This window comes from Callithrix jacchus, chromosome 22, assembly GCF_049354715.1.
Source record: "Callithrix jacchus isolate 240 chromosome 22, calJac240_pri, whole genome shotgun sequence".
NCBI classification, from domain to species: domain Eukaryota; kingdom Metazoa; phylum Chordata; class Mammalia; order Primates; family Cebidae; genus Callithrix; species Callithrix jacchus.
This window is the reverse complement of record NC_133523.1, coordinates 6,100,417-6,127,727: the sequence shown is the minus strand read 5'-3', so window position 1 is coordinate 6,127,727 and position 27,311 is coordinate 6,100,417. Positions and strand designations below refer to the sequence as shown.

At 53.8% G+C, this 27,311-nt stretch overlaps 2 protein-coding genes across 10 annotated transcripts; one reads left to right on the top strand and one right to left on the bottom strand.

The window, feature by feature from the left end:
• The first annotated feature begins 267 nt into the window (after positions 1–267).
• DENND1C (DENN domain containing 1C) lies at positions 268–24,160 on the top strand. 8 transcript variants are annotated; one of them, XM_078360341.1, is made up of 24 exons: positions 268–730; positions 889–1,009; positions 10,017–10,081; positions 10,167–10,210; positions 10,353–10,402; positions 11,288–11,407; positions 11,490–11,559; positions 12,359–12,439; positions 12,532–12,597; positions 12,687–12,740; positions 12,854–12,964; positions 14,120–14,220; positions 14,293–14,338; positions 14,460–14,561; positions 14,646–14,771; positions 17,961–18,065; positions 19,536–19,626; positions 19,722–19,762; positions 20,927–20,998; positions 21,629–21,673; positions 22,358–22,465; positions 22,665–22,732; positions 22,868–23,075; positions 23,194–24,160. In XM_078360341.1, exons 1-24 carry the CDS (start codon positions 601–603, stop codon positions 23,809–23,811), a joined length of 2,643 nt encoding a protein of 880 aa, XP_078216467.1. In that variant the 5' UTR covers positions 268–600; the 3' UTR covers positions 23,812–24,160. The 8 variants fall into 8 exon arrangements, with proteins under 8 accessions (XP_078216467.1, XP_054105582.2, XP_078216469.1 ...); XM_054249607.2 differs by lacking the exon at positions 889–1,009; XM_078360343.1 differs by lacking the exon at positions 889–1,009 and having other exon boundaries at positions 11,490–11,585.
• Positions 21,099–27,311, bottom strand: CRB3 (crumbs cell polarity complex component 3). Of its 2 annotated transcripts, none has more exons than XM_002761630.8 (5): positions 27,199–27,311; positions 26,793–26,968; positions 25,937–26,022; positions 24,978–25,121; positions 21,099–24,636 (listed from the first exon to the last, which is right to left on the bottom strand). In XM_002761630.8, exons 2-5 carry the CDS (start codon positions 26,872–26,874, stop codon positions 24,565–24,567), a joined length of 384 nt encoding a protein of 127 aa, XP_002761676.1. In that variant the 5' UTR covers positions 26,875–26,968; positions 27,199–27,311; the 3' UTR covers positions 21,099–24,564. The 2 variants fall into 2 exon arrangements, with proteins under 2 accessions (XP_002761676.1, XP_054105592.1); XM_054249617.2 differs by having other exon boundaries at positions 21,099–21,492.

Genomic DNA, 27,311 nt, shown 5'->3' with positions numbered 1-27,311 from the left:
GCTGGGTCTCCAAGGAGAAGCTCCTCTGTATGAGGAGACAGGTGAAGAACGAAGAGGGAGTTACCAGAACCATGACCAGGAAATGGGTCCAAGAACACAAATTCATGAAAACAAAATGTATAGCTTCACATCCCTGCTTCTCAGCAAGAGACACACACCCACGCCGCCTCACTTCCACTTTCTGACTCTCATGAGCGTTTCTCATTGGTGGAACCAATTCTGCATCCAGAGATGCAGCTGCAAAGGCACCTGGGAAATGTAGGGCTTAGGGCAGGTTTTTTTTCCAGCCTCTGCGTCAGGAAGGCAAGCCCGGGGGAAGGGTAGCTGAGCGGGGGAGACCCTGAGAGCCAAACAGTAGTGTCCATGCTCTGTGATCCCGGGACCTACTGGAGGCCGGCTTCTGCAGGAGTGAGGAAGCCTAGGTGCGAGTTCCTGAGGCTGGGGCCGTCCTGCTTACCTCGGCCCAGGGGTCTAAAATCACAGCCTCCCCGGGCTCGGCCCCACATTTGAGAGGAGAGATGCCTCGAAGAGCCTGGTCTTGAGGTCTCGGGCTAGACCACCAGACCCAGGCTGGAGCCCTGGCCTCCTGGCTAGGTTCCCATGCAGCCAGTAATAAGGAGAGGCATGAGGGAAAGAGCCTGGACATCAGCCCACAGCAACGTCAGCAGGCCCAGCACAGCACAGCTGTCGGTGCTAGACCAGAACGACAAAGGACTTGAGCACCAGCATGGTGGGTAGATCTGGGCCGGGTTCCCCACTTAGCATCTTCCTGCCTTGCACAAGGCACTTAACTACTCAGAAGTGTGGAGCGGGGAGGTTATTTGTTTTTGTTTTGGGGTTCTTTTATTTATTTTTATTTCAAAACGGGGTTTCGCTCTCGTCACCCAGGCTGCAGTGCAGTGGCGCAATCTCTGCTCGATGCAACCTCCGCCTCCCAGGTTCAAACAATTCTCCTGCCTCAACCTCCCAAAGTGCTGAGATTAAAGAGCGAGCAACCACGTCAGGCCAGGTATAGCTTTTAATCTGTTTCTGAGACAGAGCCTCACTCCGTTGCCGGGAGAGCAGTGGCATGATCTCGATTCACTGTAGCCTCTAACTCCTGGGCTCAAGGGATTCCCCCCTCCACCTCAGCCTCCTGAGTAGCTGGAACTACAGGTGTGTACCACCACACCCAGCTAATTTAAATTTTTTTTTTTTTTTGAAGTGTAGTCTCACTCTGTCACCCATGCTGGAGTGCTGTGGTGTGATCTCAGCTCACTGCAACCTCCACCTCCCAGGTTCAAGCAATTCTCCTGCCTCAGCCTCTGACTAGCTGGGATTATAAGCGTGCACCACCACACCTGGCTACTTTTTGTGTTTTTAGTAGACACGGGGTTTAACCATGTTGGCCAGGTTGGTTTTGAACTCCTGACCTCAGGTGATCCGCTCGCCTCAGCCTCCCAAAGTGATGGGATTACGGGCGTGAACCAAAGCACCTGGCCGGCACCCAGCTATTTTTAGAATTTTTTTGTAGAGATGGGATCTTAATATATTGTTCAGGCTGGTCTTGAACTTCTGGCCTCAAGTAATCTTCCAGCCTCAGCCTCCCAAAGTCCTTGGATTACAGGGGAGAGCCACCGTGCCGGGCAAAGTTAAGTGTTTTAAAGTAAGAGGATTATGGCAAATTATCTAGGTGGGTCTGATATAATCACAAGTGTCTCTCTAAGAGGGAGGCAGAGGGTGGGGGGCAGAGAAGGGATGACAAAAGCAAGAGTCCAAGCTGTGGAGAGATTTGAAGATAAACGTTACCGGCTCGGCCAGGCACCGTGGCTCACACCTGTAATCCCAGGACTTTGGGAGGCCGAAGCACAAAGATCGCTTGAGGCCAGGAGTTTGAGACCAGCCCAGGTGACAGAGTAAGACCTTATCTCTATGAAAATTCTTCTAAGAAGTCACCTGGGTGTGTTCTCACATTCCTGTAGTGGTAGCTACTTGGGAGGCTGAGGTGGGAGGATCACGTGAGCCGAGGAGACTGGAGTGAGCTATGATCGCACCACTGCACTTTAACCAGGGCAACAGATGGACACCCTGTCTCAAAAAAAAAGGTCCTTCAAGTCAGGATTTCCAGACCAGCCTGGCCAACATGGTGAAACCTTGTCTTCCCCACCCACCACCACCTCCCCCACCCCCAAGACGGAGTTTTGCTCTTATGCTCAGGCTGGAGTGAAGTGGTGTGATCTTGGCCCACTGCAACCTCTGCCCTCTAGGGTTCAAGGGATTCTCCTGCCTCAACCTCCAGAATAGCTAGGATTACAGGCGCCCACCACCACGCCCCACTAATTTTTGTATTTTTAGTAGAGACGGGGGTTTCACCATGTTGGCCAGGCTGGTCTTGAACTCCTGACCTCAGTTGATCCACCCACCTCGGCCTCCCAAAGTACAGGTGTGAGCCATTGAGCCCAGAAACTCTGTCTTTACTAAAAATACAAAAATTAGCTAGACCTGCTGACAGATGCCTGTAATCCCAACTACTCAGGAGGCTGAGGCAGGATAATCACTTGAACCTGAGAGGTGGAGGTTGCAGTGAGCTGAGATCTCGCCATTGCACTCCGGCATGGGCGACAAGAGTGAAACTCCATTTCAAAAAAAAAATTAAATTAAATTTAAAAATAAAAAAGAGCTACAGACTTTGAAGGTGGAGGAAGGTCACAAGACACAGAATGTAGGTGGCCTCTAGAAGTTAGAAGAAAAAATGAATCATATTCTTCCCCAGAGCATCCCCAAGGCACAATCTGGTTGACACCTTGACTTTATTCCAGTGAGAACAATGCCCTGTCTCTCATCAATGCAGACTTTAGCATCTTAGTGGTTTTTTTTTTTGAGATGGAGTCTCACTCTGTCGCCCTGTCTGGAGTGCAGTGGCGTGATCTTGGCTCACTGCAACCTCTGCCCCGGGTTCAAGTGATTCTCCTGCCTCAGCTTCCTGAGTGGCTGGGACTACAGGCGCATCCCACCACGCCTGGCTAAATTTTTTTTGTATAGCATCCTCTTTTAAAGGATAGTAAATAGGATAGTAAATAGGCCTGTAATCCCAGCACTTTGGGAGGCTGAGGTGGGAGGATCCCATGAGCTCAGGAGTTTGAGACCAGTCTGGTAAATATGGCGAAGCCCCATATCTTCAAAAAATACAAAAATTAACCAGGCATGGTGGCATGTACCTGTAGTTTCAGCCACTAGGGAAGCTGCGGTGGGAGGATCCCTTGAGCCCAGGAAGTTGAGGCTGCAGTGACTTATGATTGTGCCACCACACTCCAGCCTGGGCAACAAAGTGAGACCCCATCTCAAAAAAAAAAAAAAAAAGGAACTGTGTGCCAGCCAGATGACTTGACTCTCCTCATCATCTTAAACCCAAAGTGGCCACCAAAGAACTCCTGATTCCACTCCCAAAAACATCGTCTCCCCCCGTAAGTGGCACCACCATCCGCCCAGTTGCTGAAACCCCAAATCTAGGAGTCAGCCTTGATCCGCTGCTTCCTGCAGCCAGAAGTGTGTTCGTCCCGTCTCGCTGAGTCAGTTGTCTCTGCCTCCAAAATGCATCCTGAATCCAGCCCCTTCCCTCCGCCTGTCTCCACCTGGTCTAAGTTATCATGACTGCTCCTCCAGACAACGACTCCAGGTGCTTCTCTGGGGTTCCCTCCTGTCAGCATATCGTCCATCAACAGAAGCCAGAGAAGTGTCCTCATATGCAAATCACAGCTTGTCACTCCCATGCTCAGAACCCCCCCCCAACTCCTGTCTCATGCAGATCGATCCCCAAACGCTCACCTTGGTGTCCAAGGTTCCATGTCATCCACCCCTTGTTGACTATTCTGACCTCAACCCCAAACCTCTCAACCCCTCTCCTCTTCACGCATTAAGCCAAAACTACAATGACCTTCTCTTTGGACTCAATCGTATCAAGCTCAATTCAACCTCACAGACTTAGCACTTGCTGTTCCTGAATGTTCTTTCCCCAGATAAGTGTACGACTGACCCACTTCTCATCTTGCAGGTTTCACTTCACATGACGCCACCTCCTCCTCCGAGCAGCCTTCCCTGGTTACTGTAAATTAGTACACTGCTACTCTCCATCAGTTATTTTATTCTACTGATAGAGCCTATCACTGCCAGGCGCAGTGGCTCACGCCTATAATCCCAGCACGTTGAGAGGCCAAGGCAGGTGGATTACTTCAGGTCAGGAGTTTGAGACCAGCCTGGCCAACATGGTGAAACCCCATCTCTACTAAAAATATAAAACATTAGCCGGGTGTGGTGGTGTGCACCTGTAATCTTAGCTACTCAGGAGGCTGAGGCAGGAGAATCGCTTGAATCATCCGGGAGGTGGAGGTTGCGATGAGCCGAGATCAGCCCAGTGAACTCCAGCCTGGGCGACAGAGCAAGCCTCCGTCTCGAAAAAACAAAACAAAACAGTTGTGTGTACAGTAGTAGCGGTGGTAGTTTTTGTTTTTGTTTTTCTGAGATGGAGTTTCGCTCTTGTTGCCCAAGCTGGAGTGCAATGGTGCGATCTCAACTCAATGCAATCTCTGCCTCCTGGGTTCAAAGGATTCTCCTGCCTCAGCCTCCTAAGTAGCTGGGATTACAGGCATTCGCCACCACCCCCAGCTAATTTTGTACTTTTAGTAGAGACAGAGTTTTGCCATGTTGCCCAGGCTGGTCTTGAACACCTAACTTCAGATGAACATGCGCCCCCCCCCTCCACTCCGCCCCACCTTGGCCTCCCAAAGTGCTGGGATTACAGGAGGTGTGAGCCACTTCGCCTCAGCCTAATTTTGTATTTTTAGTAGAGACAAGGTTTCTCCATGTTGGTCAGGCTTGTCTCAAACCCCCAACCTCAGGTGATCCGCCGGCCTCAGCCTCCCAAAGTGCTGGGATTACAGGTGTGAGTCACTGCGCCCAGTCTCAAGCCTCTTTTATGAAGGCATTAATCCCATTGTTGAGGGTGGATACCTCATGACCTCATCACCTCCCAAAGGCCCCGCCTCTTACCACTTACTGCCTTGAGGATTTAGGTTTCAACATATAAATTTTGGAGGGACACACATTCGGACGACAGCACGAGTCCATCAGACTCCGTGAGGATGTGGTTGGTAGGATTCTCTCTGTGTGTCCAGTGACTGTGGGTACCAGGCTTTTCCCGACACACAGTGGTCTGAGTCTGCCTGCAGGATTTTGTGTGTAGGTGTAACCATGAATGACTGTATCACGTTCTGTTTTTGTGCCTGCAAATGTGTTCATATATCCTGTCTCGCCACGACTGCATCTGTCCACCCATGTGCCCGTGTCTTTTTCGTTGTTTTCCTTCATTTGTTCTTTTGTTTGTTTGCAGACAGGGTCTCGCGCTGTTGCCCAGGCTGGAGTGCCATGGCAGGATCCCAGCTCACTGCAGCCTCCACCACCTGTGCTCAAGGCACCTTCCCACCTCAGCCTGTGGAGTAGCTGGGACCACTGCACCTAGCTAAATTTTCGTTTTTGTAGAGATGGGGTCTTGTTGTTTTTATTTATTTATTTATTTTTGAGATGGAGTCTTGCTCTGTCACCCAGACTTGAGTGCAGTGGCATGATCTTGGCTCACTGCAACCTCTGCCTTCCGGGTTCAAGCAATTCTCCTGCCTTAGCCTCCTGAGTAGCTGGAATTATAGGCGCCCGCCACTGCACTTGTTGAATTTTTATATTTTAGTAGAGACAGGGTTTCACCATGTTGGCCAGGCTGGTCTCAAACTCCTGACCTCGTCGTCCACCCTCCTCGGCCTCCCAAAGTGAGGGGATTATGGTCGTGAGCCACCGCGTCCAGCTGAGATGGGGTATTCTTATATTGCTCACGCTGGTCTTGAAGTCCTGGCCTCAAACAGTCCTACCTTGGCTTCCCAAAGTACTGGGATTACAGGCATGAGCCACTGCACCCAACCCCTGTGCCTTTCACAGTCTGCAATGTGGCCTGGACGTGTCGGGCTGCCTTGAGTATCTGGCTGTCATGTAAGTCCAGCTGCATCTCTCTCTGCATGTGGCTGAGTCCAGGCTGTGTCCATATCTGGTCATTACTTGATCTATGTCTGTGCTGTGTGTCTCGATCAATCTGAGTCTATTTCTCTGTTATTCTGTTTGTATCAATGGCTGTCGTCTCTGTGTATCTGTTTATCATATCTCTGTCTCTCTGTGTGTCTTCTTTTTTTTTTTTTTTTTTGGAGAGTAAGTCTCACTCTGTCGCCCAGGCTGGAGTACAGTGGCGTGATCTCAGCTCACTGCACCCTCTGCCTTCTGGGTTCAAGTGATTCTCCTGCTTCAGCCTCTGAAGCAGCTGGGAATACGGGCACATGCCACAATGCCCAGCTAATTTTTGTATTTTTTAAGTTAGAGGCTGGGCGTGGTAGCTCACTTTGGAAGACTGAGGCAGGTGGATCACCAGGTCAGGAAACCATGACCAGCCTGGCTAACACAGTGAAACACCATCTCCACTAAAAATACAAAAAAATTAGCCAGATGTAGTGTTCGCCGCCTGTAGTCCTTGCTACTTGGGAGGCTGAGGCAGGAAAATTGCTTGAACCCAGGAGGTAGAGGTTTCAGTAAGCCGAGATATGAGACTCTGTCTCAATAAATAAATACATACATACATAATGCGATTTCATCATTTTGACCAGGCCGGTCGAAAACTCCTGACCTCAAGGGAAAGACCTGTCTTGTCTTTCTGTGCACAATGGGTGTGTATCTGTGACTAAGTTTTTTCTTTTTTTTTGAGACAGGATCTTACTTTGTTGCCCAGGCGGGAGTACAGTAGTGCAATCGTGGTTCACTACAGCCTCGAACTCCCCAGACTCAGGCAATCCTCCTGGCTCAGCCTCCTTAGTAAGCTGGGACTACAAGTGAGTGCCACCACATCCAGCTATAATTTTTCTTTCCTCTCTCTTTTTCTTTTTTTTTTTTTAGAAATGGGGTTTCTCCATGTTGGTCAGGCTGGTCTTGAACTCCCAACCCCAGGTGATCCACCCACCTTGGCCTCCCAAAGGGCTGGGATTACAGGCATAGGCCAACGTGCCCAGCGCCCGATATAATTTTTGTAACTTTTTGTAGACACAGGGTTTCTCCATGTTTCCCAGGCTGGTCTCAAACTCCTGGGCTCAAGGAATCCTCCCACCTCAGCCTCTCAAAGCTCTGGGATTATAGGCATGAGCCACCTCGCCTGGCCTGGGGCTGTGTTCTGGCTGTAGGACTCGCTATTTCTCTGTGTCTATCTGTCATCCCTGGCTGTTCTAGGCTGTTTGTCTGTGCTGGTGACTTTCTGAGTGTGTGTCCGTCTGTCCGTCCCTGCGCCTGTACTCTGTGCTCTTTGTCCCTGTCCCTGGCACTCCCACTGTCCACTTTAAAGGTGGCTCCCTCTGGTGGTCCTGTAGTGACCATCCAGGGCAAATGGACCAAGGGAAAGAAGAGTTAAGAGAAGGGGAAGCGTTTTATTAATAGACAAACCATGAATCTTGGCTGCTGCAGAGCAGGGAAGGAGATACGAGGGCCCGGGCTTGATGTGGGGGACCAGACATGATCCAGCCTGGCGGGATGAAGCCGGGGGTCTGGCTTCCCAAGCTGACCACTTATTACCCACCCATCCCCAACATAATTAGCAGGCAGGATGCCTGGGTTTCTCACAGGGGGTGGGGGCAGGGCCTCTGTCTGGGGACGTCACCCGTTAAACTTCCTCTCTCAGCCACACAGGAAGCTGAGCCAGCTTGGGGCCCAGCACACACAGGCCCCCTAGGACCCCTGGGGAGAGGGCCCCGCTGGGCTGGCCCTGCAGGGACCATGGGATCCAGAGCTGAGTAAGAGCTGCCCTATCCCTCATTCTCTGGTACAAGATTCCCAGACTGGGCCTGAGCAGGGGCAAAGGGGAGCTGGGGCTGGAGCAGGCCCAGGAGGTGCCGTGACCCCCAGGGGCAGGTGGCTGGAATCGGACACTCTGCTGGCCTCCACTGTGACCTTCACTCTGGGACAGGCCACTCTCAGTCTCTCTCTCTCTCTCTCTCTCTCTCTCTCTCTCTCTCTCTCTCTCTCTCTCTCTCTCTCTCTCTCTCTCTCTCTCTCTCTCTCTCTCTCTCTCTCCTGCTCCTGTGATTATGTTTGTAGCTCTGTAGATGCATGTACCATCTTCAGGGGGTCCACGGGGTGGGTGATCAAGGCAGAGGGAAGGCTGGGTGTTCATATGAGTGGGTGATCGTGTGTGACTGTGTCAGCATGAGGGTGAAGTGCTGGGTATCCCATGTGGGGGACTGTGATTGCAACCGGGAAGGACGGTATGTCTGCCGCTGATCTCCCTCCAGGCCTCCCTATCTCTCTCCTTGAGCCCAAGTTTGCATCTTCTGCTTGATATGGGGGCAGGGGAGGAAAGCAGAGATTTCAGGGCTTACAGTAAGGACCCAAGTATCCTGCCCTGCTTTCTCTGATGAGACATATGGGATTAGCCACCAGGGTCCCATGGAGTCTAGCACATAGAGACACACAGACAGGCCGAAAGGCTGCCAGTTACCCAGCGACACTCACAGCTGCACAGGAAACTGTAGATGTCATTCACTTGTTCGGGCACACACACTCGAATATATATAAGAAAATATAGATATTGTGGCCAGACGTGGTGGCTCACGTGTAATCCCAGCACTTTGAGAGGCCAAGGCAGGCAGATCATCTGAGGTCAGGAGTTCAAGACCAGCCTGGCCAATATGAAGCCCCATCTCTGCTAAAAATATAAAAATTAGCTGAGCAAGGTGGTGGGCACCTGTAACCCCAGCTACTAGGGAGGCTGAGGCAAGAGAATAGCTTGAACTCCGGGGGTGGAGGTTGCAGGTAAGATTGTGCCACTGCACTCCAGTTTGGGTGACAGAGCAAGATTCTGTCTCTTTTTTTTTTAGACAGAGTCTCACTCTGTATCCCAGGCTGGTGCAATGGGGAAATCTCGGCCTGCATCCCGGGTCCTGGTTCAAGCCATTCTCCTGCCTCAGCCTCCAGAGTAGCCGGGATTATAGGCACAAGCCACCATGATCAGCTACTTTTTGTATTTTTAGTAGAGATGGGGTTTCACCATGTTGACCAGGCTGGTCTTGAACTCCTTACCTTGTGATCTGCCCGCCTTGGCCTCCCAAAGTGGTGGGGTTACAGGCATGAGCCACTGTGCCTGGGCTTTTTTTTGAGACGGAGTTTCACCCTTGTGAGTGTGTGGTCATGTGAGGCTGTGTGTGCAGCAGTGTTAATTGTGCACACGAGTACAGGATGGAGTGAGAAGGTGTGACTGTGTGTGGCTGTCTATGATTGTGTGTGGCTGAGTGCATGGCTTGTGTGAGCAAGCAGTGTGTGTGTGACCCTGTGGAATGCAGTGGCATGATCTCGGCTCACCGCAACCTCCGCCACCTGGGTTCAAGCGATTCTACTGCCTCAGCCTCCCCAGTAATTGGGATTACAGGCATGTGCCACCACACCTGGCAAATTTTTGTATTTTTTAGTAGAGACAGGGTTTCTCCATGTTGGTCAGGCTAGTCTCGAACTCCTGACCTCAGGTGATCCGAGCACCTCAGCCTTCCAAAGTGCTGGGAATACAGGGGTGAGGCGCTGTGCCCAGGGTGACTCCATCTCAAAAAAAAAGAAAAAAAGAAAAGAAAAGAAAATATAGATGTTATTCACTTAGCTTGGGACTGCACAGACTGTCCACTATCTGGGCAGTCCTACCCCACCGACAGAGAGGCCAGTCTCATCTTTTCAAGCAGACAGCAGACAGGGTCACATACACACTGCTTGCTTACACAAGCCCTGCACTCAGCCACACACACACAGTCACATTTTCTCACCCCATCCTGTACTTGTGTGCGCAATTAACATTGTTGCCACACAGCCTCACACATGCCGACACTTGTTGCATTCCCACACAACCACACTGGGGTGCAAAGTGGCAGACACAACCACACAGGCACAGAAGCAAGACTCTGGACCCCTTCTGCATCCCACAGAGGGGGCTCCCCCGCCGTGTTTGACTGGTTCTTTGAAGCGGCCTACCCTGCCTCCCTGCAGGAGGGTGAGTTGGGAGCTTGGGAGTGAAGGAGTTGGGAGGGGAGGGTGGGCCAGGGTCGCTGAAATTAGAGACCTGCTGTCTTCTACAGACCCCACCATCCTGCGGCAGTTCCCCCCAGACTTCAGGGACCAGGTATTCAGGTTGGCCCATCTCCCCGCCCCCCCAACCCCGCCGCCCAGGGCCAGGGCTGGTCCCCCAGGGGAAGGGGACTCTGTGTCTTGGACCTGGGCCCAACCTGAGCGGCCAAGCAGTCTGCGCTTTTCTTCACCTTCAGGAAGCTATACAGATGGTGCCTAAATTCTGCTTCCCTTTTGATGTGGAAAGGTATGAAAGGGCAGGGAGATCCAAGGACTTAGGGACTCAGATCTCTCAGGGGCCCCAAGGACCCAGGCATCTGGAAACCCATACACTCAAGGACCCTGAGACTCAAAGACTCAAACACTTGGAGGCCCTGAGAACTTAAGGACATATATGCATTAGCATCCAGGGACTCAGACACTCGGGGACCCAAAGATCCAGGGACTCAGGGACACAGGGACTCAGGGACACAGGGACTCAGGGACAAAGGGACATAGCAACCCAGGGATCCAGGGACTCAGTAACCCAGAGGTCCAGAAGCCCAGAGATCCAGGGATTCAGGGACCCAGGGACCCAGAGACACAGGGACTTAAGGACACAGAGATTCAGGGACTCAGGAATCTAAGGACTCAGGAACTCAGGAACCCAGGGACCCAGGAACTCAGGCATTCAGGGACTTAGAGACTCAAGGATTTGGGGACTTGGGAACCCAGAGACTCAGAACTATGAGGATTCAGGGATACAGAGACTCAGTGACTCAGTGACTCAGGGACACAGGGACACAGGAACACAGGGACTTAGGGATTCAGGAATTCAGGAATCCAGGGGCTCAGAGACACAGGGACCCAGGAACCCAGGGACTCAAGGACACAGGGACCCAGGGACTCAGCAACCCAGGGACTCTGGAACCCAGAGATCCAGGAACCCAAGGATCTAGAGATCCAGAGAACCAGATATCCAGGGACCCAGAGATCCACAGACTCAGGGATCCTGAGATGGGGGAGCCAGGCATGCAGGGATTCTGACAACTAGAGACCTATATACCCAGGGTCCCAGGAGCTTTGTTGGGGTGGGGGACATCCTCAGACAGCGGGGATGCCCAGGTCTCTCTAACAGCCCTTCCCACTCCAGGGAGCCCCCCAGCCCCGCCGTGCAGCACTTCACCTTCGCCCTCACAGACCTTGCCGGCAACCGCAGATTTGGTTTCTGCCGCCTGCGGGCGGGTACCCAGAGCTGTCTCTGCATTCTCAGGTGTGGGATATGGGGGTTGGGGGTGGGGGATGGGAAAGGCTGAGGCCTAGTGACACTTTGTGAATGTCTCCTCTCTCCTCAGCCACCTGCCTTGGTTCGAGGTGTTTTACAAGCTACTGAACACAGTGGGAGAACTCCTAGCTCAGGACCAAGTGAGACCAGCCCCTCTCTCACTCCTGTAGGAGTCCCAGCCCCCACCCCACCAAGCTCCCAACCCCTCTCAGATTTCCCACACCTGTCGTCTCAGTACTTTGGGAGGCTGAGATGGGAGGACTACTTGAACCTAGGAGTTTGAGACCAGCCTGGGCAATGTAGTGAGACCCCCGTCTCTACAAAAAAAATAAGTAAATTGGCCGAGTGCGGTGGCTCACACCTGTAATCCCAGCACTTTGGGAGGCCAAGGCAGGAGGATCCCTTGAGTCCAGGAGTTCAAAACCAGCCTTGGCAACCCAGGAAGATCTTGTCTCTTTATTATTATTATTTCTTTTTTAAAAAAATAGATGGGGGTCTCGCTATGTTGCCCAGGCTGGAGTGCAGTGGCTATTCACAGGAGCGATCCCACTACCGATCATCATGGGAGTTTTGACCTGCTCCGTTTCTGACCTGGGCCGGTTCACCCCCCTTAGGCAACCTGGTGTTCCCCCACTTCCAGGAGGTCACCATATTGATGCTGAACTTAGTGCAGACATCCCATCAGCAGAGCACACTACAGCCCAGAACTCTTGGACTCAAGCAATCCTCCAGCCTCAGCCTCCAAGTAGCTGGGACTACAGGCACGCGCCACGGAGCCCTGGTTTTTAATTTCTTTTCAAGAAAAAAAAAAAAAAAACTCCCAGGCCTGAGCCTTATCTGACCTGAGCTCCTCCCACACCACTCAAGCTTAGTCATAGCCCTTGGAAACCCCAATCCACCTCTGGCTCAGCCACCCCCACTCCCCTACCTCCCACCCAGGTCTCCGAGGCAATGGAACTTCTTCAGAATCTGTTGCAGCAGTCCCTGCCAGAGCCCCAGGCCTCAGTGGGGCTGGAGCTGGTGAGTAGCTCCCACTCCCTGGGCGCTGGACCTTAGGTGGATGGGAAGGCTGCGCCCCAGACCTGATGACCACAGCCGTACCTCTTCCCCAGGGCAGTGGAGTCACCGTCTGCAGCGGGCAGGGCATCCCGCCCCCTACCCCGGGGAATAACAAGCCGGTGAGCGGGGCTGGGGGACCCTGGAAGGTCGGGGATCCAGGTGAGGCCAGCCTCCTAACTGATTGACCCCACGCCAATACCCCCACCAGCTTTCCTGCTTCGTGGCCCCGGACTCCGGCCGCCTACCATCCATCCCTGAGAACGTGAGTGGGGACCCGGGAGGGGTTTCTGGGGGTGTGAACAGTTCCCGAAACCCGGACGAGGGATGCGAGATCCAGGGACCCGTCCACGCCCAGCGCGCCTCTCTGATCCTCAGAGGAATCTAACCGAGCTGGTGGTGGCCGTGACCGACGAGAACCTTGTGGGGCTGTTCGCGGCGCTCCTGGCCGAGCGAAGAGTCCTGCTCACCGCCAGCAAACTCAGCACCGTGAGGCGGGGCCTGCCGGGACAGGGGCGGGGCCTGCCGGGATGGGGGCGGGGCAGGGCCTGGCTCCGCCCCTTGGGGAGGGACAATGGAGCTGATTCCTCGCTCTAACCCCACTGCACCGGACCTGAAGGCAAAGTCTTGGCTCCGCCACCTCGAAGGGCTCCGAGAGTTAAATTCTAGCCCCGCCCCTGTGGGAGGGGCCTGCGCTGCAGCTCCTCCTCTTTGGGAAGTACTAAACAGGCTCCACCCACTATGGGCCACCCACTATGGTCTGGCTCCACCCCTCCGGATACTCAGGGACCCTGAGAACTAGAGACCTATACACATGGGGATCCAGGGACCCAGGGACTCAGGAACTCAGAAATCCCGGGACCCAGGGAACCCCCAGGAATAGAGATTCAGATAACAAGGGACCTAAAAAACTAGAAATGCATACTCCCAGGGACCCTAAGACCCAGGAGGTGGAGAGCGGCTCCACCCCTAGAGATGGGGTCAAATTATTGCATTTTGGCTCCACCTCTTTGGGTGAAGCTCCATCCTGACTCCACCCCTAGGCTGGGAGCCAAATGGTTGCATTCTGGCCCCACCTCTTTGGGGTGGGGTTAGGTCGTGGCTCCACCCCTAGGGGTGGGACAAGGGCGGGATACATTATAGCTCCACCTCTTTCGGGGTAGAGTTCGTGGACGCTCTGTCCTAGCTCTACCTCTATGCTGGAAGACCCAGGGGAGTTGCCTATTAACTGCACTCCCTTAGAGAAAGGGATCGGGATGGGATAAGTCCTGGCCTCACCTTCTTAAAGCACTGTAAGTAGTCAAATTCCTGGTCTCCACATGATTTCTTTTTTTTCTTTTTTTTGTGGGGGGGATGGAGTCTCATTCTGTCACCCTGCTGAAGTGCAGTGGCACGATCTGGTCTCACTACAACCTCTGCCTCCTGGGTTTAAAGCAATTCTCCTGCCTCAGCCTCCCGAGGGACTACAGATGCACGCCACCACACCCAGCTAAACCACATGATTTCTAAAGGGGTTCGAGTTGTCACTCATTACCCAGCAGTGGATGGGGACGGGGAATAGGAGACGGGACGTAGGAAATGCCTGGAGAGACCACGTGCCAGAGGGTCCAGGCCCTGACTCCACGCCCTGCCATCGCTCTCTAGCTGACCTCGTGTGTCCATGCGTCCTGCGCACTCCTGTACCCCATGCGCTGGGAGCACGTGCTGATCCCCACGCTGCCCCCGCACCTGCTGGACTACTGCTGGTGAGCGAGGGGAGCTGGGAGGGGCAGGGCCTGGGGGCGGTGCCTGCATGACCCCATCCCCTCGGTCCACAGCGCGCCCATGCCCTACCTCATTGGAGTGCACGCCAGTCTCGCCGAGGTAAGCACGGATCCACCCAGATGACAGGGACGTGAGAGTTCCGCCTCCCCCTACATCCCGAGATACCCTCCTCTGCCAAAGGATCCTCCGGCTCTGAGCAGTCGGCCCTGCTTTTCCGCAGAAAGTGCGAGGAAAAGCCCTGGAAGATGTCGTGGTGCTGAACGTGGATACCAATACATTGGAGACGGCCTTTAACGATGTGCAGGCGCTGCCCCCAGACGTGGTCAGTGTCGCCCCTCCCTCCCTCCTGCCCCGGGAGAAGGACGCCCCACACCTACCCACTCAGGGCTACTCTCCTGTGCTCCAGGTGTCCCTGCTGAGGCTCCGGCTCAGGAAGGTCGCTCTGGCCCCCGGGGAAGGGGTGTCTCGTCTCTTCCTCAAAGCCCAGGCCCTGCTCTTCGGGGGATACCGAGATGCCCTGGTCTGCAGCCCGGTGAGCAGTGGGGACGTTGCGGGAGAGGTCTCGTGGATTCCTGAATGAGTCGCTGAATGAATCACAATGATAATGATAGGCACAGGGGCCAGGCGCGGTGGCTCACGCCTGTAATCCCAGCACTTTGGAGACCGAGGCGGGTGAATCACGAGGTCAGGAGTTCAAAACCAGCCTGCCAAGATGGTGAAACCCTGTCTCTACTAAAAATACAAAAAAAAAAAAAAAAATAGCTGGGCGTGGTGGCAGGCATGTAATCCCAGCTACTCAGGAGGCTGAGACAGAATCGCTTCAACCTGGGAGGCGGAGGTTGCAGTGAGCCGAGATCGCACCACTGCACTTCAGCCTGGGCGACAAGAGTGAGACTCCGTCTGAAAAACAAATAATAATCGTAATCATAGGTATAATAGATGGCCAAAGGCAGTGGCTCACACCTGTAATCCCAACACTTTGGGAGGCCAAGATGGGAGAATTGCTTGAGCCCAGAAGTTCAAGACCAGACTGGGCAAACCCACCCCTCTATGTTTTTTTGTTTGTTTGTTTTTGAGACAGAGTTTCTTCCCACCCCGCCCCCCAACTCTGAGACGGAGTTTCACACTGTCACCCAGACTGAAGTACAGTAGCGCAATCTCGGCTCACTGCAACCTCTGCCTCCCAGGTTAAAGCGATTCTCCTCCCTCAGACTCTCCAGTAGTTGGGACTACTACTCGAGAGTCTGAGGGAGCCGGGCACAGTGGCTCACGCCTGTAATCCCAGCACTTTGGGAGGCCTAGGCGGGTGGATCACAAGGTCAAGAGATCGAGACCATCCTGGTCAACATGGTGAAACCCTGTCTCTACTAAAAATACAAAAAATTAGCTGGGCATGGTGGTGCGCGCCTGTAATCCCAGCTACTCAGGAGGCTGAGGCAGGAGAATTGCCTGAACCCAGGAGGCGGAGGTTGCGGTGAGCCAAGATCGCACCATTGCACTTCAGCCTGGGTGACACGAGCAAAACTTCGTCGCAAAAAAAAAAAAAAAAAAAAGAGTCTGAGGGATGACAATCGTGCACCACCACACCCAGCTAATTTTTGTAGTTTTAGTAAAAACGGGGTTTCCCCATGTTAGCCAGGCTAGTCTTGAACTCCTGACCTCAGGTGATCTGCCTGCCTTGGGCTCCCAAAGTACTGGGATTTGAGGCGTGAGCCACCATGCCCGGCCACCGTCTTTTTCTTTTTTTTTTTTAATTAAAATAATAATGGAGGGGCAAGGAAAAATAATAATAATGATGATGATGATAGGTAGCATTAATGAAGTGCTTACTTTGTGCCTCTGTTTGCCCATCTGTAAAATGGGACCCAAATAGTGCCACCCAAAAGGATACTGGAATCAGTGAATCAGCATCTTCCCTGCACTTTGGATCATACCTGGCATACAGCAAGCACTCAATAAATGCTAGCTTCTACTGTTATTCTCTCATTTAATGCCCATAACATTTTGAGAAGGATACTGTGATAGTCCCATTTTCCATATGAGGAAACCAAGGCTTGAAAGAGTCCACAGTGGGTGAATGTTGAAGCCAGGACCTTGCTCTCTGAAGTCCCCTCCCCTATTTTTCATGAACAATCCATAAAAACTGGGGAGTTCCAGTATCACTTGAGCATCGGACACTCTTGTCATCTCTGCATTCTGAATCGCACACCTACCACCTACTTCCTCTGTCTCCACTCGGAATGGACCCCATAATTGCCTGAAATTAACGCACTGATCTCTCCCCCACCCCTGCGACTCCCTCACAAGCAGGTCTCTTTTTTTTTTTTTTGAGACAGAATCTTGCTCTCTTGCCCCAGGCACTGGAGTGCTGTGGCATAATCTCAGCTCACTGCAACCTCCACCTCACAGGTCCAAGCAATTCTCCTGCCTCAGCCTCCCAAGTAACTGAGATTACAGGCACATACCATGCCACATTGGCCAATTTTTGTATTTTTTTTTTCTTTTTTTTTTGAGACGGAGTTTTCTCTTGTTGCCCACGCTGGAGTGGAAAGGCGCTATCTTGGCTCACTTCAACTTCTTCCTCCTGGGTTCAGGCAATTCTCCTGTCTCAGCCTCCTGAGTAGCTGGGATTACAGGCATGCACCACCATGCCGAGCTAATGTTGTATTTTTACTAGAGACGGGGTTTCTCCATGTTGGTCAGGCTGGTCTTGAACTCCTGACCTCAGATGATTGGCCTCCCAAAATGCTGAGATTACAGGCTTGAGCCACCGTACCCAGCAGTTTTTGTATTTTTGGTAGAGATGGGGGTTTCACTGTGTTAGCCAGGCTGGTCTCGAACTCCAGACCTCAGGTGATCTGCCCACCTCATCCTCCTGGAGTGCTGGGATTACAGGCATGAGCCACCACTCCTGGCCCCCCGCAAGCAGGCATCTGCCTTCATCTCCCAGAGTCTGTCCTCCCTGCAGTGGCCAGAGGTCACTACCAGTCGGTCCCTCCCCTGCCTACAGCCCTCCAGGGCTTCTACCTTACTGAGATAAACGCTTAAATTAGCCAGATCAGTGACTCACATCTGTAATACCAGCACTCTGAGAGGCCAAGGTGGGTGGATTGCTTGAGCCCAGGAGTTCAGACCAGACTGGGAAACATAGTGAGACCCCATCTCCACAAAAACTAGCTGGGCATGGTGGTGTACCCCTTGGTCCCAGCTACTTGGGAGGCTGAGGTGGGAGGATCACTTGAGCTCAGGAGGCAGAGGTTGCAGTGAACAGAGATCGCACCACTGCATTCCAACACAGATGACAGAGTGAGACCCCAACTCAAAAAAAGAAATGGGGGCTGGGCGCGGTGGCTCACGCCTGTAATCTCAGCAGTTTGGGAGGCTGAGGCGAGCAGATCACGAGGTAAGGAGTTCGAAACCAGCCTGGCTAACATGGTGAGGCCCCATCTCTACTAAAAATACAATAGCAGGGCATAGTTGTACATGCCTGTAACCCCAGCTACTCAGGAGTCTGAGGCAGAATTGCTTGAATCCAGAAGGCAGAGGTTGCAGCGAGCCAAGATTGAACCACTGCACTCCAGCCTGGGTGATAGAGCAAGAGGCCCACACAGGGTCAGGCACACAGCAGGTGCCTAATCAATGTTTGCTATATAAATATATGGTAGAATGAGGGAGGGACAGGAGCACCCCAGGAAGCTCAGAACTCTGACGCTTCTTCCAGGGCCAGCCAGTGACCTTCAGTGAGGAAGCCTTCTTGGCCCAGAAGCCTGGGGCACCCCTGCAGGCCTTCCATCGGCGGGCTGTGCACCTGCAGCTGTTCAAACAGGTATGCCAGAACCTGGAGGGTACAGCCGGGGCTGGAGGAGGACTTCTGAGTCCCCAAGGGCTGGTCTGAACTGGCAGGGTTGAGGGTAGACTCCTAGGTCCCTGAGGGTATGGCTCGAGACAGGCCAACAGGATCCCCCACTCCAGAGTTCCCAGGTGGGCAAGGATTGAACTCCTGGATTCCTAAAGATGGGAGCCCCCGGCCAGGCTCAGTGGCTCACACCTGTAATCCCGGCACTTTTGGAGGCCCAGGAGGGTGGATCACCTGGCCAACATGGTGAAACCCTGTCTCTACTAACAATATAAAAATTAGCTGGGTGTGGTGGTGTGCACCTATAATCCCAGCTACTGGGGAGGCTGAGGCAGGAGAATTGCTTAAACTCGGGAGATGAAGGTTGCAGTGAGCCAAGATCATGCCACTGCATTCCAGCCTGGGTGACAGAACGAGACTCTGTCTCAAAAAAAAAAAAGATGGAAGCCCTCAACTCCTGGGTTCCTGGGGAACAAGACCTATCCTAGGTCCCTGAGGGAAATCAGGGTGGGACCAAATTCCCAGGTCCCTAAGCAGGTATCTTCCCGTGACTAGGGTGTTTGTCTGAGCTGGACTCCAGAGCAGGTAGGTCCCAGGATTTCCCAAGACTTAAGGATATGGGGGGAGGGGTAGTAGGTGGGGCTGAACTTCTAGGTTCCTGGGAGAAGATAGCTTGGACCCCAAGATTACTAAAGATGGGGTTGGCTGGGGATGGTGGCTCATGCCTATAATCCAAACACTTTGGAGGCCAAGGCAGGTGGATCACCTGAGGTCGGGAGTTCAAGACCAGCCTGACCAACATGGTGAAACCCCGTCTTTATAAAATAAATAAATAAACAAGATGGGGTCAACCTACTCTTGGCTCACTGAGAGCTGGTGGGTAAAGAGGGCAGAATTCCATTTCTGGGTCCCTGCAAAGGGTGGGGCTTGGTCCCTGGGAACAGTTCCTCACTTGGGGAGGGAAGAGAAGGTGGGATCTCTGCTTCCTAAAGTTGGGGCTCCAGGTCAGGGGCAGTGGCTCATGCTTGTAATCCCAGCACTTTGGGAGCCTGAGGCCAGCAGATCACCTGAGGTCAGGAGTTTGAGACCAGCCTGGCCAACATGTTGAAACCCTGTCTCTATTAACAATACAAAAATTAGCTGGGTGTGGTGGTGCATGCCTGTAATCCCAGCTACTCGAGAGGCTGAGGCAGGAGAATCGCTTGAACCCAGGAGGTGGAGGTTGCATTGAGCCAAGATTGCTCCCCTGTACTCCATCCTGGGTGACAGAGTGAGACTCTATCTTGAAAAGTAAATAAATAAAGTGGGCTCCAGTTTCCCAGGTGCTTGGGGATGGGCAGGCTGGAGGTCAGAGATGGCTTCTACATCTTGACAGCAGGCAGGCTGTGATGCCCTGGGATTCCGACGTGTCTGCTTCTCATTTTCTGTCCCCCACCGCAGTTCATTGAATCCCGACTGGAGAAGCTCAACAATGGGGAGGGCTTCTCAGATCAATTCGAGCAGGAGATCTCCAGCTGCGGGGCCTCCTCAGGTGAGCCCTGAGTCCAGCCCCCGGCTCCCCCCACCCACCTCCACCCCCAGCCTTAGCCAGCCTTTGGTGACCTCCGAACTCTCTGCTTACTCCAGGGGCCCTTCGATCCTATCAGCTCTGGGCCGACAATCTGAAGGTATGAACACCAAAACGATAGGCCGGGTGGGGTGGCTCATGCCTGTAACCCCAGCATTGGGAGGTGGAGGCAGAAGGATTGCCCAGACCAGAAGTTTGAGACCAGCCAGCACAACATGGCAAAACCCCATCTCTACTTCAAAAAATAGAAAAGTTAGGCTGAGCGAGGTGGCTCATGCCTGTAATCCCAGCACTTTGGGAGGCCAAGGTGGGTGGATCACGAGGTCAGGAGATCAAGACTACCCTCACTAACATGGTGAAACTCCGTCTCTACTAAAAATACAAAAAATTAGCCGGGCATGGTGGCACATGCCTGTAGTCCCAGCTACTTGGGAGGCTGAGGCAGGAGAATCGCTTGAACCCAGGAAGCGAAGGTTGCAGTGAGCCAAGATCACACCACTCCACTCCAGCCTGGGTGACAGAGCAAGACTCTGTCTCAAAAAAACAAAAACACACACATAAACACAATTAGCCACGTGTGGCTGTAGTCCCAGCTACTCGAGAGGCCTAGGTGGAAAGATGGCTTGTGCCCAGGAGGCAGAGGTTGCAGTGAGATCATGCCACTGCACTCCATCCTGGCGACAGAGCAAGACCTTGTCTCAAAACCATCTGTTGGCTGTGCACGGTGACTCGTGTCTGCAATCCCAGCACTTTTGGAGGCTGAGGCAAGTGAATTGCCCGAGGTCAGGAGTTTGAGACCAGCCAGGCCAATATGGTGAAACCCCATCATCTCTACTAAAAATACAAAAATTACTCAGGCATCGTGGCGGGTGCCTGTAATCCCAGCTACTCGGGAAGCTGAGGCAGTAGAATTGTTTGAACCCAGGAGGCAGAGATTGCAGTGAGCCAAGATGGCACCACTACATTCCAGCCTGGGTGACACAGCAAGACTCTATCTCAGGAAAACAAACAAAAAAAAACTCTGTTCTTTGAGACTCCACCTCCTCAAAAAAACAAAAACACTTGTTAAGGATGTCTCATTGGATTAATATAATCCCACCACAGTCACCAGGTAGGGTGATGACTGTGATCACATTCATTTATAGAGGTGAAAAAATGGGGACTCAGAGAGGGAAAGGGGCTTGATCAGCATGCCACGACCTGGGATGGGAAGTGGGATGGATCTGGCCTGAGCCTCTCTCCCTTGGTATCTTCTCTCCCCCAGAAAGGTGGAGGTGCCCTCCTGCATTCAGTCAAGGCCAAGACCCAACCAGCCGTCAAGAACATGTACCGCTCGGTGAGACTGGGCTGGGCAGGCCACTCTTGCTGGGGTGACAAGGGGGAGGGGACAGAGGATAGTTTGATCTCCCAAGGGAAGGAACATTTTGACCCCGGCAGACACTTTAAACGAACAAGATTTAATCAGAACTGAACCAGCAGTTAAACCATTCACAACTCTTCCCCCTTTTATTTTGTGTTTGTGATACTCATTGTGGGAATTCTACCCTTCCCCTTTAAAACTGACAGCCAAGGTTCACTGGCAAACATTCTTTGTCCTCCGATGCTACAATTCCAGCTCTGCCTTTTTTCCCCCAAGCCTAGAAGCTTCCTGGTGCCAATTTTTGCAGCTTGAAACTGTCCATGCGATTTTCCTCTTCACTGCTTTGAGACAGGAGCACTTTGCCATGTTGCTTTGTGGCTCCCATTTTATTTCTGGATGACTTCCTCCGGAAATACTTGCTTCATATTAGTCAAAGGGGTGAAAGTTTGCACTGACTTCTTAGGTGGTATCTGGGGGTGGTGAGCATATTTGAGACATGGAGATGGACAGGTGGCAAGATAAAGCTATCTTAGGGGACAGAAGTCTGAGCTCTCAAATGTCCAGGATCTCATCACCTCAGGTCATTGTCCCTCTGCTCTTTAATAGGCCAAGAGTGGCTTGAAGGGAGTACAGAGCCTTCTAATGTATAAGGTAAGGGCAGCTGGCCTGGTGCGGTAGCTCACCCCTGTAATCCCAGCACTTTGGGAAGCTGAGGCAGGAGAATCACTTGAGCCCAGGACTTTGAGACCAGTTTGGAAAATATAGTGGGACCCTGTCTCTAAAAAATGTATTTAAAAATTAGCTGAGCATGGATTCCTCGAGCCCAGGAGGTAGAGGTTGCAGTGTGCTGAGATAGTGCCACTGCATACCAGCCTGGGTGACAGAGAGACCCGGTCTCAAAAACAAGACGACTGAGGCCAAGCCTGGTGGCTCACACCTGTAATCCTAGCACTTTGGGAGGCCGAGGTGGGCGGATCACCTGATGTCAGGAGTTCAAGACCAGCCTGACCAACATGGGGAAACCCCGTCTCTACTTAAAAAAAAATACATACATACATATATACACACACACACACACACACACACACACACACACAAATCAGCCAAGCGTGGTGGCAAGCGTCTGTAATTCCAGCTACTCAGGAGGCTGAGTGAGGCATGAGTATCGCTAGAACCCAGGAGGGGAGGTGGAGGTTGCAGTGAGCCAAGATCTCGCCATTGCACTCCAGCCTGGGCAACATGAATGAAACTCCATCACAAAAAAAAAAAAACAATGGTGGGGCCTGGGGGGAGGTTCCCTGGCAGAGGTTCCCAGTTCATGCATTCTCTTCCTAGGATGGGGACTCTAACCTGCAGAGGGGGGGCTCCCTGAGGGTTCCAGCCCTCACCAGCCGCTCAGACCGCCTGCAGCAACGCCTCCCAATCACTCAGCACTTTGGACAGGTGAGAGTGCCCCTCCCCCTACGCACACACCTGGAATTATCACTGAATCCTCCACCCATCCCAGTCCCTATCCAGACATCTCACCTCCTCCTTCAACCCCCTGATATTTGGCACCCACTTCACACTCACCTTCCTCCAGCAAGCCTCAGCCCCCAAATTCTGCAGCCTCCTGAGGTCCTATGGCCCCTACCCTTTGCAGAATCGGCCCCTTCGCCCCAGCAGGAGACGCCGACTGGAAGAGGGACCTTCTGAGCCCCTAGGGGCAGGGTAAGACTGAAGGGAACAGCAGTGTTGAAAGTGGGAGGCCGGGACTGATGGGGAGGAGGGTTCCCAAACTCCAGAGCAGCCCCACCAGGGCTGGGGGGCTTGGGCAAATATCTGAGGCTGCCCATCCTCACCCAGGACACCCCCTCTAACACCTGAGGATGAGAGGTGCCCTTGGGCAGAAGAAGCTCTGGACAGCAGCTTCTTGGGGTCTGGAGAAGAACTGGATTTGTTGAGTGAGATTCTGGACAGTCTTAGTGTGGGAGCCAAGAGTGCAGGCAGCTTGAGACCAAGCCAGAGTTTAGACTGCTGTCACAGAGGAGACCTGGACAGCTGCTCCAGCCTGGTGAGAGCCTCGCCCACTCCCCAGCCCCACCCCAAGTCTTCCCCTAATGGTCCATTCAACTTGCCAGCCCCTCTGACATCTAAAAGCCACAACTTCCCTATCCCTCCATCCCACCCAGCCCAACATACCAAGGTGGCAACCAGACGAAAAGAAACTACCAGAGCCCCAGACCCTGTCCCTGTCCCTGCCGGCAGACCTGCTGTCTCTGCAAAACGCCCCATCTTTGGATGCCACCAGCTCCTCAAAGGACCCTAGGTCCCAGCTGATATGCTCAGAGTCTGACCAACAAGTCATCTCTCCATCTCAGACCTCACCAGCCTCTGCAGACCCACACTTCCGGGGGGACCCCAAACCCTCTCCTCTCATAGAACCCCTAATTCTTCATCTCACCCCTTCCTACAAGGCAGCTGAAGATTCTAGAGCCCAGGAAAACCCCACTTCTTGGCTCTCCCCCATACCCAACCAGCCCAGCCCTCCAGAAAGCCCCCAAATTCTGGCCCCCACAAAACCCAGCTTTGATACGGCTTGGATGGCCCAGCACCTTGATCCTTCCTCAGACCACAGTTCCCTGGAGAACCCCAGAGCCCAGCCTCCCAAGGCCTTGCTAGCAGAGCACGCTCCCCTCCAGCCACTTGAGGAACCAGGAGCCCCAGATTCTTCCACCAGCAATTGGCAAAAGCCCCAGCCCAGCAGCGGGCCCAGAGTGGCTGATCTTAAGAAGTGCTTTGAGGGTTAAGAATCAGGTCCAGCTGGGCACAGTGGTTCATGCCCATAATCCCAGCACTTTGGGAGGCCGAGGTGGGTGGATCACCTGAGACCAGCCTGGCCAACATAGTGAAACCCCGTCTTTACTAAAAATAACAAATTAGCCGGCTGCGGTGGCATACGCCAGTAGTCCCAGCTACTCGGGGGGCTGAGGCAGGAGAATCACTCGAACCTCCACAGGAGGTGGAGGTTGCAGTGAGCTGAGATCACGCCTGCACTCCAGCCTGGGCGCCAGAGTGAGACTCCATCTCAAAAAAAAAAAAAAGAATCAGGGGTCCAGGGGAGACCTCAGTCCCTCAATAAAGCCGTAAGAGCCCAAAGCTGTCTTTTCCTGGTGAATTTTTTTGGTGCCCTCACTCTGCTCAGAAACCCATCCCACCCACCTCTGTCCCTAAGGGCGGCCTCTCTAACTGGCTCCTGGCAGGGAAGCCTCTGATCCAAGAGGATCCTTGCAACCGTTCCTCCTGGCATTTGTCACTTCCATCTAGGCTAATGCCCCCACCAGCTCAAGCACAAAAAAGCTTTTATTACACCTCACTACTAATTTTATATAAATATATAAAAGTGAATAGCCCCATCCTCCCTTGACCTCAGGGGCAGAGTCTTTGAAGCACTTTCTTCCCTGCTATTCTTAAGCACTGGGTGGATCTGACAGCCCAGAGAGGGCACTGCCTTTCCCCAAGGTCACACAGCAATGAAGGGAGACAGATGCAGGAGAGGGGACCTAGATGGGCAGGCAGCCCCGCACCGTCTCCTTGGAGTCCTGAGGGGCCCGGGCCTCGGCCGCATGAGAGAACTGAAAGAAAGGAGAGGGGGTTGTGGGGCCTGCAGGACAAGCAGAGAAAAGTCGGTTCTGCAAGCAGGGCGGTGGGTCCCGAGCCCCAGCACCCTGAGCTGCAGGCACAGCCAAGCAGAGGCAGCATGCTACAGAGAGCCCGCCAGGTGGGTGCCCCCAGCCTCTCCCCCAAAGTCCTGCTGAGCCATCAGAGGCTGGTGTCCCGGTGGCAGCTGCGGTGTACAAGCCAGCACCCGGCATTCCTGGGTAGTGTTGGTGGCTGCAGCAGGCCCCAGCGTTCAGATGAGCCGCTCCTCTGGCGGCAACTTGAGGTTGGGGGTCGGTGGCACACGGGCACCCACCTGCTCCTCGCTGCTGGGCCGGTAGGTGCCCTCTGTCTGCCGCTTCTCCCGAAGCTTCCGCACCAACAGTGCCAGCCCCACCGCCAGGAGCAAGGCGGCCAGGATGGAGAAGACCACAATGATAGCAGTGATGGCCCCCTGAGACTACAGAGAGGGGACAGGTGTGAATCACATGAGCCGGGGAGCCTGTCCACTTCCACCTGAATGGTATCGCCCTCCCCCCTCTGCCCCCCATGCACACACATATCTGCCACTTTTGGTAATCTGGTCCCCACACTGGGGCTTCCTGGATCCCTGCCTACCTTGCCTGGGGCACCAAGGCTCCCGACCACCTGCCATGTCTGGGACTCCGGCTTTTTTTTTTTTTTTTTGAGACAGAGTCTTGCTCTGTCACCCAGGCTGGAGTACAGTGACAGGATCTCAGCTCACTGCAGCTTCTGCCTCATGGGCTCAAGTAATCTCCCTGCCTCAGCCTCCTGAGTAGCTGGGATTACAGGCATGTGTGCTCCAACACACCTGGCTAATTTTTTGTATTTTTATTAGAAACAGGGTTTCACCATGTTGGTCAGGCTGGTCTCAAACTCCTGACCTTGTGATCCGCCCGCCTCAGCCTCCCAATGTGCTATTATAGGAATGAGCTACCATGCCCGGCAGGGACTCCTGCTTTCATCACACCTAGCAAGTCTGAGCTCCTTGCTCCCCCACCCACCTGAGAGGCATGTGGAGTTTCTGAGCCCCCACACCTGACAGGTGCAGTATTCTTGTCTCTCCCTCCAGGGTCTCCTAGTCTTCCTGGTCTAAGACTTTAGGTCTCTCCTACTTAAAACTCTCCAAAGCTACCCTGACCTGCCACCTCTGGGGGAAGGAGGTGTCCTGTCCTCTCTGCATGCTAATGTGCTGTATGTGTGACCCCTGGATAATATCCTCGCTGCCATCTTCCCACACAGACCTCCACTCACCAGGGTGCCATTGGAGCTGGAGCTGGAGCTGGGGCTGGTGGATGTAGGCAAAACAGTGCTACTCTCATTTGCAGAAGAGGTAGGTACTGTGGAGGGTGAAGGCAGTGAATAAATCAGTCTCCATCTTTCTGTCCCATCCCCACCCACCTGCACCTGCTTGGGGCACTCCTCTTTGCCACCCCCCAGCAGGCAATTCAAACTACACCCCACTGAGCCTTTCATTCGCACACAGTGTGTGCCCTACTGGCACGACCCGACCCGTTCCTCTAGGTGTTTGCTCCTCCAGACGCTCCCCCACCCCACCCCACCCCACCCCAGCCCAGCAGAGCCCAGCACGGTGTCCAGAAGCCCAACCCTCCCCCACTCACCTCTCGGCCCTGGTCCCTTAAGGATCTGGGCGGGTCTAGCTCTTCCCTGGAGTGTCTGACTCACACCTCCCCGCAGGCTCCCGAAACGAATCTAAGACTGAATGACTGGGGTCTACCCCTTCAGCCAACCGGGTCGACCGGACTCGGCAGACCTCCCAGCTCCCAGTTCACCCAAAACACCTGCACTATCCCAAGACTCAAGTACATAGCCCTTACCTTCCTTTAAGTCCTACTTAGCAACCTCCACTCCAACACACAATTCCACCCCACTCAGGAACTCAGGTCTCCTGGACCAACTCCCACTGTCCAAGGAAGAAACTAAAAATCCTAACCCCTCCCCCAATCCGTAGACCCCTCCCCAACGTATGGCCCGATCCCCAATTCTTGACCCTCTCTGTGACTCAGATACCCAATGCTTCTAAGCCACGTCCCCAGCAGAGACCCAGGAATCCGGACCCCTCCCCCCAGCACTCTCAGCCGGTACCTACCTTGGCCCCACGCTCGGCCCCAGCGGGCCAGCAGGAACGGCAGGCCCAGCGCCAAAAGCAGCCCCAGGCCGGGGTTCGCCATGGGCTGGGTGGCGGGTTGGCAGCGCCGAGGAAGGGGCTTCTCGCACGCGCCCCTCCTACCGCATCTCCGGCCGGGGGCACCTGCGACGGGGCACCTGGGAGCGGGGGGAGGAGAGAGGCCCGGGCGTTAGGATCGGGGTCTGGACACTGGCGCCAGGGCACCCATGAGTCCCGCCCCGCACCAGCCGCCAGAGGTCAGCGATTAAAGATTAACTCCAGGGAGCGCGTTCCTGGGCTCGGGAAAGGAAGGGGACCGGACGGGACGGGACGGGGGAGGGTGGAGGGGCGTAGGGTGCAGGCCTAGCGGTGCGTCCTGCCTTCCTACCTGGCCCGGGCGTCTTTGACCTAGCTCAGGTTCCTGGTCCGTGTCCCTCCCTCGAACCCTCCGTCCGTCGGTCGGGCTTTCGGTCCGATCCCACCGGCTCCGCCCGCTCACGT